At 36.5% G+C, this 12,761-nt stretch overlaps 2 protein-coding genes and 1 long non-coding RNA gene across 6 annotated transcripts; 2 read left to right on the top strand and 1 right to left on the bottom strand.

Moving 5' to 3' along the window:
* LOC109325572 (protein SUPPRESSOR OF K(+) TRANSPORT GROWTH DEFECT 1-like) lies at window positions 103-5,513 on the top strand. The gene is made up of 8 exons (XM_019558004.1): window positions 103-823; window positions 2,147-2,252; window positions 3,478-3,676; window positions 4,340-4,408; window positions 4,487-4,561; window positions 4,666-4,764; window positions 4,858-5,013; window positions 5,115-5,513. The coding sequence occupies exons 1-8, from the start codon at window positions 352-354 to the stop codon at window positions 5,238-5,240; spliced, it is 1,302 nt and encodes a 433-aa protein (XP_019413549.1). The 5' UTR covers window positions 103-351; the 3' UTR covers window positions 5,241-5,513.
* Window positions 2,805-3,322, bottom strand: LOC109325574. Its single transcript, XR_002105153.1, has 2 exons — window positions 3,182-3,322; window positions 2,805-2,980 (listed from the first exon to the last, which is right to left on the bottom strand). It is a non-coding gene; the product is annotated as an uncharacterized LOC109325574 (long non-coding RNA).
* Window positions 6,556-12,761, top strand: LOC109325686 (protein HIRA-like). Of its 4 annotated transcripts, XM_019558189.1 has the most exons (11): window positions 6,557-7,166; window positions 7,478-7,753; window positions 7,958-8,209; window positions 8,287-8,684; window positions 8,883-9,897; window positions 10,193-10,403; window positions 10,565-10,805; window positions 11,134-11,256; window positions 11,597-11,699; window positions 12,199-12,388; window positions 12,419-12,761. In XM_019558189.1, exons 1-11 carry the CDS (start codon window positions 7,059-7,061, stop codon window positions 12,502-12,504), a joined length of 3,003 nt encoding a protein of 1,000 aa, XP_019413734.1. In that variant the 5' UTR covers window positions 6,557-7,058; the 3' UTR covers window positions 12,505-12,761. The 4 variants fall into 4 exon arrangements, with proteins under 4 accessions (XP_019413735.1, XP_019413734.1, XP_019413733.1 ...); XM_019558188.1 differs by having other exon boundaries at window positions 6,558-7,166; window positions 12,199-12,761; XM_019558190.1 differs by lacking the exons at window positions 12,199-12,388; window positions 12,419-12,761 and having other exon boundaries at window positions 6,556-7,166; window positions 11,530-11,606.

The following is a 12,761-nucleotide window of genomic DNA, read 5'->3' as shown; positions in this document are numbered from 1 at the left end:
TTGTATACAAGATTTGTATAGAAAATATTATTCTCACAATCAAATTCTAACAACTTCGAGTTCTCCTTGTATTGACCTTAAGAAAAAAGAAAACCCAAATAGAAATAGTGTGTGGCATTAAAGAAACTCAAGAAATTGCAGTTCCAATACGCATAAGCTGAGGTGAGAAGAAAAGTTGAAGTCGTTGATTAGAGATTCTCACAATCAGCTTATATATATTCCTTTATCCAAACACGGTCTTTCTCTTCCCACATCCATTTCCCCAATTTCTCCATTTCTAGGGTTTCCCAATTCTCACAATCTCTCGATTCCTTCATTCTCCTACATGCTCTTTATTCCAATCACAATAAGATGTATAGCAATTTCAAAGAACAAGCCATAGAATTCGTTAAACAAGCCGTACAAGAAGACAATGCAGGAAACTACGCAAAAGCTTTCCCTCTCTACATGAACGCCTTGGAGTATTTCAAAACCCACCTTAAGTACGAAAAAAACCCTAAGATCAAGGAAGCAATCACCCACAAATTCACCGAGTATCTCCGTCGCGCCGAGGAGATCCGTTCTGTCCTCGACGATGGTGGTCCTGGCCCAGCTTCTAACGGGGACGCCGCGGTCGCCACGAGGCCGAAGACAAAGCCCAAGGATGGGGAAGGAGGTGATGGTGAGGATCCGGAGCAGGCTAAGCTTAGGGCTGGTCTTAATTCTGCGATTATAAGGGAAAAGCCTAATGTTAATTGGAATGATGTTGCTGGGTTGGAGAGCGCGAAACAATCGTTGCAGGAAGCTGTTATCTTGCCTGTCAAGTTTCCTCAGTTCTTTACTGGTGAGGGTTTTTTCATAATTGCAATGGGATGCTTATATGTCTTTTGCATAATAATGATGATGATATTTATAACTAAGTGTTTGTTTGCGAGTTGGTTTTTCGGGTAAAAAGAAAGGAAATGCTTGAGAATCATCACATGACTCTGAAGCTTTTCCCTTCTCTCCATTGCCCTCCAGTAATCTACTCGCAAACAGATCCTATGGAACCCGTAGTATTGTGTGTTAGGTAGCACACATATAGATAGCGGATATGGTTACAATACAGATACTTTGATACATAAAATACAAAATCGTAAATTGGTATGCATATAGATAAAAGGTATCCAAAAAGTATAGGGTAGTGACACGACAACGATTTTGAATTATTGGTGCTTCATAGATTGTATGTTTAGTTTAGCTTAGCATTTGCATTTTATTGATTATCATCTTAGCTTTTCTTCGAGGGATATCAACACTTGAGCATATGAATTCTAGTGTGCTCTAAGGGTATGACTTGATGAATGGGTTGGAGGGAAGGGAGTGGGGTGGTTAATTTTTTTTTTCCAGTAATGCCATTTAGTTTAAAAAAACACTTTGACAAAAGCTAGTATGAATTCACCTGATTGCTTGGAAGTAATAAATTAAAGGCAAGGTCATAAGTCATAACTCATAAGTCACAACTGTTGAAAGTTGAATGATTTTTTATTGGTTAAAAGTCTACGTACTTGTGATTTTTACAAGCGAGTCCATATTTTTTGATATTTTAAATTGGGTTATTAAATGTTTGTAAAAATGAATGACTGGATAACTGGAATGTTATATGTTGATCCCCCATTTCATTCCTTTTATTTTAAAAACTTTACGTAAGGAGAATATTTACTCAAAATGAAAAATTAACCCTCCTCTCCACTTTCTTTTCCTTCAAACTCCTTTGTAAGGATTTTTTTTTCATTTTAAAATTGAGAGATTGTAAAAATGAAAAAGGATAGTTGAAAGGTTATATATGAAGATAATGCTTTGTTAAAAAGAAAGAGTATGCCCTTCCTTTCCTTTCCCTCCATATTCCCTTCATCTAAATATAACCTAAATGTGTGCAAGGTGTTTCTGACAGGAAGCTAATAATTTTATTTATTCATTGCAATTTTGTTTACACACAACTCAAATCTTCAAAACAAGGAAGAAGTGAAGGAGTGAGATTTGATTAGGACAGTCTTTTATGGCTCTTCATCAGCGCAGTTAAAAATTTTTTGGGTTGTATGATCAGGATATGATTTAGTTTGGTAGATGTTCTGTCATTTCTTGTAGTTTGCTAAATGTTTAATTTGTTTTTCATGGTATAATTCAGGTAAAAGACGACCCTGGAGAGCATTTTTGTTGTATGGACCACCAGGGACGGGTAAATCATATTTGGCCAAGGCTGTTGCAACAGAAGCTGACTCCACATTTTTCAGGTATCTTATGCTAGTATGTAAACTGTATGTCTGTATGTATTAAACTAAGTTAGCTTGATGAAAGTGTTAAAGCCCCTCAATAGTTGTGAGTATATATGGTTCTTTGACTAGCACATTAGCTAAAGATCTCCCTGAGTATGCTAGCTCTAAGGCCACTTTAGGTTTAGGGGAGCTAACATACTTGGAGACATCTATATATGGTTCTTTGGTTAGCACATTAGCTAAAGATCTCCCTGAGTATGTTAGCTCTAAGGCCAATTTTTCTCTTTCTTTCTTTCCTCTCAAAATCATCTGTACTTGACGCACTGTAATGCATGTTCATGATTCCATCCACTTATTTAACCTTAAACTTGTCCAATGTGAGACTTCACCTGCATCTTACCCATACTCGCATTCCTCAACAATTGGCCCCATTGTTGAGTTGTTCAAAAAGCAAATCTTTTTGGTGTTTAATGTGGTGGGTGGTGGAACTGATTCTGGACTTGGTTCCTTTCTGTTAGAGTGTCTCTTTGATCAATACAGAAAAAATCCAAGCTAGGCTTTGGCGTTCTCTCCTCAAATCAGGTCTCCACCTCAGCTGTGAACCCTAAATCAGTGTCCTTTCAAGCCATTCCCTCCTCATACCCACTAATGTTGTCCACCCCCCCTGACAACAATGCCATTTGTGATATGTGCAAGTGGCCCAACATTGGGAAGGGATCTAATACTACAATAAAATAACGGGGGAGCTAGCTTTTGAGGTGGAGTTTTAGCCCCAGTTGTCCTAATATGCTATTATAGCCCTTCCTAATGTCATGCCGGTTGCAAATGTCTAGTCTGACAAACTTTATGCTCCAAATATCCAGTCCTGGATGCAAGGAGTGTGTATCAAGTGTTGAAGTCCCACATCAGTTGAATTTGAGTACAGAACCATTTATAATTATTTAGACAAGCTTTCCCGTATGAGCTACCTTTTGAGGTGGAGTTTGCCCTAGTTATTTTAATAAACATCGGTCAGTCTAATTTTTTAAGCAAGATGGTTACAGAATGTACCTAAGCTAAATCTTAAGGGAGGTCAATGTAATTTTCCCATATGAATTTCTTTCCAGCACATGTGGCATGCAAGTTTTCAGTTTTGGCCATTTCTTGACAATAACCTCGTATAAAAGAAGGGATTTATTATGTATTAAGTTCATTGATGGTCTTGTTTTCCGCAGCATATTTTAACTTTTGAATTCTTCACCAGTATATCTTCATCAGACTTGGTTTCAAAGTGGATGGGTGAAAGTGAAAAGCTGGTTTCAAACCTTTTCCAAATGGCTCGAGACAGCGCACCATCTATCATATTTATTGATGAAATAGACTCTCTATGTGGTCAGCGTGGTGAAGGAAATGAGAGTGAAGCTTCAAGACGAATTAAAACTGAACTTTTGGTGCAGATGCAGGTATCAATTTTATGATGGGGAATCCGGGGTATGGGGATAAGATTAATGAATGATAATTGGTTGTGTTAATATTTCAATTGCCCTGTTCTCAACAAGTCAAGAAGCCCGACTCCCACTTTATACAGACATATATATGGATTATCTACCAAAACAATTTCAAATCCTACATAAAAAATGTAATTGGTTTCTTAAGGTCAAGGTATTAAGTATTAACCCATTGAAGCACATGCTTGATTTATGCTATTGCATACTTTAGAAGTTAATCATTCATGTTAGACAAAAGTATCTTCCAGTTTTTGTTGCTGCTATGCCATTGTAGTTCAATAATGGAATAATTTAGATTTAGCTTGTTATCAGATGTTTGGGTCTTCTTGTTACTTTGCCTGTGTTCCCTTCTCCAAATGCATGTTGTCAAAATATTTCCAGATTTTTTATATTATTTTATGGTATCATTTCGGGACATGAATGAAGTTCGCACCCCCCCAGAAAAAATATATATATTTGCGTATGAAAAATAATTATGGTGTCATCTTGTCTCTCTTTATTGAACTAATTTTCTTAATATGATTTATTCTTTTGCATCCCTTTTCACTAAATCAGAAGAGATATGGCTTCCGATTCTTATTCCAAATTATATTGTAGTTTATCCACTTTACATTGTAGGGTGTAGGAAACAATGATCAGAAAGTTCTCGTTCTTGCAGCAACAAACACACCTTACGCTCTAGACCAGGTAAGAAAAAAACAAGTCTGTTTATGCGATCTTAGATTGTGTCAATGAGAGTGTCAATTGATCAATTTGTAATTACAGGCAATAAGGAGGCGTTTTGATAAGCGTATTTATATTCCACTACCAGATGTGAAGGCTCGCCAACACATGTTCAAGGCAAGGCAATATGTTTGATTATGGTTTTGAAGGATATGATTTATATGTGAACCTAGCAAAAGGTTTTACTATGAGTTTTCATTCTGGCTTGATAAATTGAACAGGTTCATCTAGGAGATACTCCCCATAACTTGGCTGAAAGTGATTTTGAACACCTAGCTCGCAAGACGGACGGGTTTTCAGGTTCAGATGTAGCTGTTTGTGTAAGTTTGACCTGTACATGAAATACACGATTGCAATTATCGTTATTTTTTGGGATGAGTTTCAAGTTAAATTGTATGTGAACAACTTTCCAGGTGAAGGATGTTTTATTCGAACCTGTTCGCAAAACCCAAGATGCCATGTTTTTCTTTCAGAATCATGAGGGTATGTGGATCCCATGTGGACCAAAGCAACAGAGTGCAGTTCAAATTACAATGCAGGACCTTGCTGCAAAAGGGCTTGCTTCTAAGGTGATGAAGATGCCGCTTACTTTGTTGACATAAGACTATAGGACTTCTTTTTATATGATAATTGGAGAAGCAGAGTTTTTATGTTCTTGTTTTCTATGCAGATCCTTCCACCGCCGATAACCAGAACAGATTTTGACAAGGTACTTGCCAGACAAAGGCCAACAGTAAGCAAAAGTGACCTTGATGTTCATGAGAGATTCACAAAGGAGTTTGGAGAGGAAGGTTAATTCTGATGGGATTTCTCACTTCAAAGATCCCATGCTGGTTGGTTTAAACATATTCTTGTGATTTGTAATTTACTTGGCTATTGGAGCAGGTGAAATGCATCTTCTTTTTACTTTTGGGGGATGTAAATTCTCCTTATGTAACCAAAGTTGATTTATAGAAGTAAATACACTCATTTTGCTTTCTCCTATATTGTGTATAAAAACAGAATCTGAAATGATCTGAAAAAATAACTTGTATGTGACAATGGTTGCTTATGTTGGATCGTTGGTCTTCCTTTTGAATGTAATTTTCACATATTTTAAGGTAGCCATAGGGTTTTGTACATTGTCAGTACATGATTCAAACATTTAATAAAACCCTTATATTGTTGGTGTAATAAAACTTCATAATACCATTTATTAGAGTTACTAAGATTTGAATTGTTATCAAGTCTAAAATCACTTCAACGTTAATGTGGAGATTTGTAATTCTAAAGTTATTGCTGAACTTCTTTCTTGTTAATTAATGGATTCATGTTTCCCCGAAAAAGAATATTAGTTCACCCCATTTCAAAAAAGAATATGTTGCTTTAAAAATTTAATGACATTTACCACAAAATAAACATTGATAATTTGATTCTTTCAAATCAACAACGATTTTAGACAAGAATTTTTAATTAGGATGTGTCTATTTTTACCGGTGCTACAACTTGCCATTTCAATTTCTCCCTTTCTTTTCTATTTTTTCATTAACAATCAGCATTTTCTAATCAAAATTAATTTATTTTTATTAGTATTTTGTAAATACATTATTGAAGAATTATGATCTTCCCCATTTTTACTTAGAAAAATTAATAGTTTGTTCGGCTTACTTTAGAGGTGTGATGTGTATCAACCACTTATAAAAATGTTAACCTTATAAAACAAAGTAATTGTAGTGATATGATATGAATGTATAATTTTGTTTAGTCTTATATAACCTAATAAGACATTATATTTTAATCGCATATCATATTCCTATCACTAATAATAAATTTTATATATTCTTTTTATTAAAATTTCAGTTATATTTATGCAAATTCAAATACTAAGTTAATAATGTTCTATTCAGTTTGTGCTAAAAAAATGTTTATTCTCTTCTTGCCATAAGCATCTTTGCACAAGCAAAAAGGGAACAAGTAACTTACCATTCACAATCACCCTTTTATTTAATTTTATTCTCCGATCCATGTTCAGAATTGTTTTTAGTTTTCAATTCTCTTTCTCTTGTTTGCTTTTACTTCTTTGATTATTTAGCATTAATTTAAGGTATATGGTACTACTATCTACTTCTTTAACATCACACAAATCCTTTTTCTTTGATTATTTAACATTAACCCCTCTTTTTTTTTCTCTCTTTGCCTTTCTAAATTTCTTCCTTCTTCAGTCATTCCCATTATAGCTTCTTTTGATAATTGACCGTTAAAAGAGGAAAATTAACTCTTATCTTCTCCAACAACCCTAATTATTTTCTAGGGTTTTTGCTCATTACCCTAAAAGCTTGCTACTTCGTCCTTTTCAGTTTTCACCTTTCTTTCAAAAAATTAAAAATTTTTTTTTTTTAAAGGTTGTTCTAAAATTAGGGTTTTTTATTTTTCGATATTTACTTGAAGTAACTTTGCCAATTTCATTTAATTTTACTGATCCTGGGTAAAAGGGGTTTTTAGAAGCAGTGAATTTTCGTAGGATTTTTTAGGTTTTGAATAGGGTGTGGTTGAATTTTCCATCTCCCTCCACTCCCCCCAGTTGGGAGAGTGAATAAAAAACGTGTTTTGTTGCAAAAGTTGAGATTTTTGGAAGATGATTACTGAAAAACCAAGCTGGGTTAGGCATGAGGGAATGCAAATCTTCTCTATTGATGTTCAACCTGGTGGAACCAGGTTTGTTACAGGTGGTGGTGATCACAAGGTATGACTTATTCTCTCATCTTTTTTTGGAGAGTTTCAAATTACTAATATGAATTTGTACTTTGATTATGTAAATAGTCTATTAATATGTTTTATTTGTTTGTATGAATTAATGGACTGCTTTTGTACCAATTGGTTTGATACTTTTGCTCTATTCATTTGTAAAGAGAGTACTGCTAAGATGCTTGATGCATTGTTGCTGATTAGCTATGTGCTGGGAGAATGAAATTAAGAACCATGGTTGATTGATTTTATTGTTAATCGGTTTTCATTTCAAATAGTCACCTTCTTGGCCATGTGTCATTCATGCAGGTTCGCATATGGAATATGAGGTCTGTTTTTAGGGACATGGAAAATGATGAGTCTTCTCAGAGGCTTCTTGCAACCCTGCGGGACCATTTTGGATCGGTCAACTGTGTTAGGTGGGCTAAGCACGGAAGGCATGTCGCTTCTGGGTCTGATGATCAGGTGATATTGGTTCATGAGAGGAAGCCTGGTTCAGGAACCACAGAATTTGGCAGCGGAGAGCCACCGGATATTGAAAACTGGAAAGTTGCAATGACTTTGAGAGGGCACACTGCCGATGTGGTAATTGCAAATGCTTTTCTCTTGTTTCTTTTGAAAAAAGTCTCGAGTTTCAGGCCATCAACTCACGTATGTTCTTTGGAAGTAAATGAGCCTGATGTGTTGTCAAAATGGTTCTGTATCATAATTATTTTTATCAGCCTACATATCTTTTTACCTTTTTATGAACATCATTAACTTGGGATCATTTGTCCATGCTTAAAGTAGGTGGATCTCAATTGGTCTCCTGATGATTCCACATTGGCAAGTGCGAGTTTGGATAATACCATCCATATATGGAATATGAGCAATGGCATTTGCACTGCTGTTCTAAGGGGCCACTCTAGTTTGGTGAAGGGGGTTACTTGGGATCCTATTGGCTCTTTTATAGCTAGTCAGTCTGATGATAAAACTGTCATTATTTGGCGAACAAGTGATTGGAGCCTTGCTCATAGGACAGATGGTCATTGGGCAAAATCAGTAAGTTTTTTATATTTTCTAATCTATTCAGACCCTACAGAAATTCTATTTCCTAATTGAATTGTGTCCCGTTTCAGCTCGGATCAACCTTTTTCAGGCGACTTGGATGGTCTCCTTGTGGTCATTTTATCACCACTACTCATGGTTTTCAGAAGCCAAGACATTCTGCCCCTGTGCTGGAGAGAGGAGAATGGTCTGCAACATTTGACTTCTTAGGACACAATGCTCCGATTATTGTGGTTAAGTTCAACCAGTCAATGTTCAGAAGGAATTCTTCTAATGCTCAGGAAGTGAAGCCTGTATCTGCTGGGTGGGCCAATGGTGCTTCCAAGACAGAAAGCAAAGAGCCACAGCCATACAATGTTATTGCTATTGGAAGTCAGGATCGAACTATAACAGTTTGGACTACTGCTAGTCCCCGTCCTCTTTTTGTGGCAAAGCATTTCTTTACTCAAAGTGTTGTGGATTTATCCTGGTATGGCTGGTATTATATTATGTAATCTGAATGCTGATTCTACATTAATTTGACATTTTCATTTCCTTGAATGACCCTTCAATAGAGTAGTAGAAATTTAGAAACTAGGCTTAAACTTACAGAAGTTCACCGTTGTGGATTTATCCTGGTTTAGGCTTAAACTTATTACCGCAGTTATTACTTTCCTTTTTGAAACAGGAGCCCTGATGGATATTCACTTTTTGCCTGTTCCCTGGATGGATCTGTGGCTACATATCATTTTGAGGTTAAAGAACTTGGGCAGAGACTAAGTGACACTGAGCTAGATGAGTTGAAGAGAAGTCGCTATGGTGACGTGAGAGGTCGTCAAGCAAACATAGCAGAGAGTCCAGCACAATTATTGCTTGAAGCAGCTTCTGCCAAGCTAACACCTAACAAAAAAGTTTCTGTTCTTCAGCAAAATCAGAAAATGGCAAATGCTTACATTGATGCAGGCATTACTACAAAAAATGCCGAGTCTCAAGTTGATGGTAGTAAGAAGAGTGGAGGTCCTGCTACTGATGGATTAAACAAAGCTACCACGTCTGGTCGAATTTCTAGCCCTGTCAAGCAAAGAGAATATAGACGACCTGATGGTAGAAAAAGAATTATTCCAGAAGCAGTTGGTGTGCCTGTTCAGCAGGAAAACATTTCTTGTGCAGTTCAGTCCCAAGCACTTGATTTCCCTATTATATGTTCTGATATCAGAAAGGGTGCCAATGGAGTTGTATCCAACAGTGATGGCATAAGAGCAAGTACCTTGGGAGTGGCACCTGCCAGAAATTCAGATTTGAAAGAACGTTCTGGGGTTACTGCTAGGGCCGCAATTTCTGAGAGCCTAGTGATTGAGAAGGTTCTGGATTCTGCTGGCAGAGATGGAAAAATCAATGTTGAGCAATTGGGAAATTCAATGGCTTCTAGTTCCTTGGCTGGTTCTAGTGGCAGTCTTTCCATCAGGGTATTTGGCAAGAAAGGTGGGGAGGATACTGCACCTATTTGTTTGGAAGCACAACCAAAAGAACATTCTGTTAATGACATTATGGGGGTGGAAAATGCATCTACAATGAGAGAAACTGAAATTTCTTGCACAATGGGGTCTCAAGCACTTTGGTCTGATAGGATATCAGGAAAAGTCAATGTTTTAGGAGGAAATGCAAATTTTTGGGCTGTTGGGTGTGAAGATGGATGTCTGCAGGTAAATGGCCTTTCTATGTCTATATATGGTTGTCTTTTCACTTCTAATAAGATAAGATAAGATATTTAAAAAACACCTCAGCTGCTATAATGTATTGTGTTCTATGCCTTCTCTCCTGTTATCACTTCGTATTCTGAAAAAAGTCTTTTTAACTTTCAACTTAGAGGCGTGCTTCTGCTCTCCAGAGTCGCAACGACTTATATGCATGATATGTGTAATGTGTGGTTCAAATCTTTTGTGACCTGAAAACACATGCATGGTAATCTGTTTTTTTCTTTTGTTTACTTCTGAGAAGATTTACACAAAGTGTGGGCGACGAGCAATGCCTACCATGATGATGGGATCTGCAGCAACATTTGTGGACTGTGATGAATGCTGGAAATTGTTGCTGGTGACAAGAAATGGATCCCTTTATTTATGGGATTTATTCAACCGAACCTGTCTACTTCAGGACTCTTTGGCTTCTCTCATTGCTTTGAGTCCTAACTCATCTGCTAAAGATGCAGGTACTTCAATTACCTGCATATGTTTGATATTGGAGAATGGAGATGCCTTGTTTTTTAACTATTATCTCCGAGCTTACTTTTCCTGCTATGAGGACAACTTGTCTTGGTATTTCTGACAATTGTTCATAATCTTTGTTTCTATTTTGTCCTTTTTCGTCCAGGAACTATTAAAGTTATATCTGCAAAGCTATCAAAATCTGGCTCTCCCCTCGTTGTTTTGGCCACTCGCCACGCTTTCCTATTTGATATGAATCTCAAGTGTTGGCTAAGGGTGGCGGATGACTGCTTCCCTGGATCAAATTTTGCCAGCTCTTGGAGTTTGGGTTCAATTCAAAGTGGTGAGCTGGCTGCTTTGCAGGTTGATGTTAGAAAATATTTGGCACGGAAGCCAGGTTGGACCAGGTGTGTATCTCTTGGTGTCTATTTTGCTACTGCCTTTAGTGTACTGTTAGACACTTATCCATGAATTGAAGATGCTATTGGATATTGTTTGAAATAAATCTAAGGGGTCAGATTATGGTGTGGTTAACTAATACAGGTGGAGATTCAGTTCTTTATCTATGAAACTAAATACATATTCAAATAATAGGGATATAGCATAACATGAGTGAGTATGAAAATAGGCGCAAATGTTGTTTCCTCATATTCATATTTCAGTTTGTGAGGAAAACAGAACATGCTTGTCCTCTAGGGCTTTCATCAATTCATCTAAACAAATGTTTTGATACAGACTGACTGATGATGGAGTGCAGACACGTGCTCATTTGGAAGCTCAGTTAGCCTCTTCTTTGGCTTTGGGATCCCCCAGTGAATATCGACAATGCCTATTGTCCTATGTTCGCTTTCTTGCAAGGTGTTATTCTATTATTGTTTTCTTTAATATATTCTCCAAATGTAATTTGACACTTATTTATATATGCTAAAATCCTTTGAGACTATTAACTATTTAAATTATTTAATTTGGATGATAACCTTGCTTGAGAATTGAGATGGATGCAGCTCAACTCCTTGTAAATAAGTCTTAAGAGAATTGATTTATCAAGAAGGGTGGGACACATACATTTATTTAGAGAATGCAGTTAGCTACCTATAAATCTTAGTTTTCAAATACTTTGTACTTATGCAGACACATTCTGTGGTCTTTAAGATTTTGGACTAGTTGCAGACTAAGCTCAGATTATACATGATTTCAGAGAAGCTGATGAATCTCGACTACGAGAAGTCTGTGAGAGTTTCCTTGGACCTCCTACAGGGATGGCAAAAGAAGCATCTTCAGCTTGGGATCCTCTTGTGCTTGTAAGATTAAACTATTTTTTTATTAACACTCTTTTGACAAATTTATTTATTTTGCAAACCCTTATTATTACTATTGGATGCTAAAAATGAGTCAAGCTAGGAATAGTCGAATGGCACATCAGCAGAGATAAATCTTTTCGGGTACATAAATAGATCATCGCTGAAATTTGGGAGTGTCTATTGCCACTCTTACTCCATTAGCTTTTTATTGAATGAGCTAGTTTGAACCATTGAATCAAAAGAAATCAAAGGTTATATAATAAAATAGTAGTGGCAATAAACAAAAAAGGGCATACTACTATCATTAAAGATTCATTAGCCTAATTATTTAGTTCTATGACTACCTAAGAGTTAGCATTTCTATTTGTCCTGAAACAATTGTGAAATAACCTTACAAAAGATGGAGCCTGGAATTTCTATTGATCAATGGAACTGTTTTAATTGTCGAACCATATGATCGCCTCTCATAATCTGAAATTTACCATGTGGATGTTTTCAGGGAATGAGGAAACACAAACTCCTTATGGAAGATATTCTTCCATCGATGGCATCAAACAGGAAAGTGCAGAGACTGCTTAATGAATTCATGGACCTATTATCTGAATACGAAATCCCTGATGCTAATCGAGAGTGGTTTTCAGTAACAGATAAAGCGAACACCACTCCACCGAAATTAGATCAGAAGTATCCCGAACATGGAGCCACAGATTCCAAGGACACTGCCCAGGTAGCAGAAGATCAAACAAATGAAGTGAGTGCAGATGCCCTTGTAGCTGATCAAGTTGTCCAGGATACAGAAGAATGAGAAGGACGTTCTTGACTTAAAACATCTAACTATTTGGGATGTTTAATGATGAATCTACTTTCATCATGCTTAAGAAACTCTAGGAAGCAATGATGAGCTTTGCATTGATATTATAGCTGTACAATTAGAAGTGCTTATTTAAGGAAGCTTCAGCAGGATGTTGTAAATCCAAATTCCCAATTAATACTCTCTAACAGCTATGGAAAATCCATTTGTATATTATGTGACTGCTGATAGTTTTTTTAGCTGTTTTTATT

This window comes from Lupinus angustifolius, chromosome LG13 (genome assembly GCF_001865875.1).
Source record: "Lupinus angustifolius cultivar Tanjil chromosome LG13, LupAngTanjil_v1.0, whole genome shotgun sequence".
NCBI classification, from domain to species: domain Eukaryota; kingdom Viridiplantae; phylum Streptophyta; class Magnoliopsida; order Fabales; family Fabaceae; genus Lupinus; species Lupinus angustifolius.
Note: the sequence above shows the minus strand (reverse complement) of the source record. Positions and strands in the feature narration are given on the sequence as shown.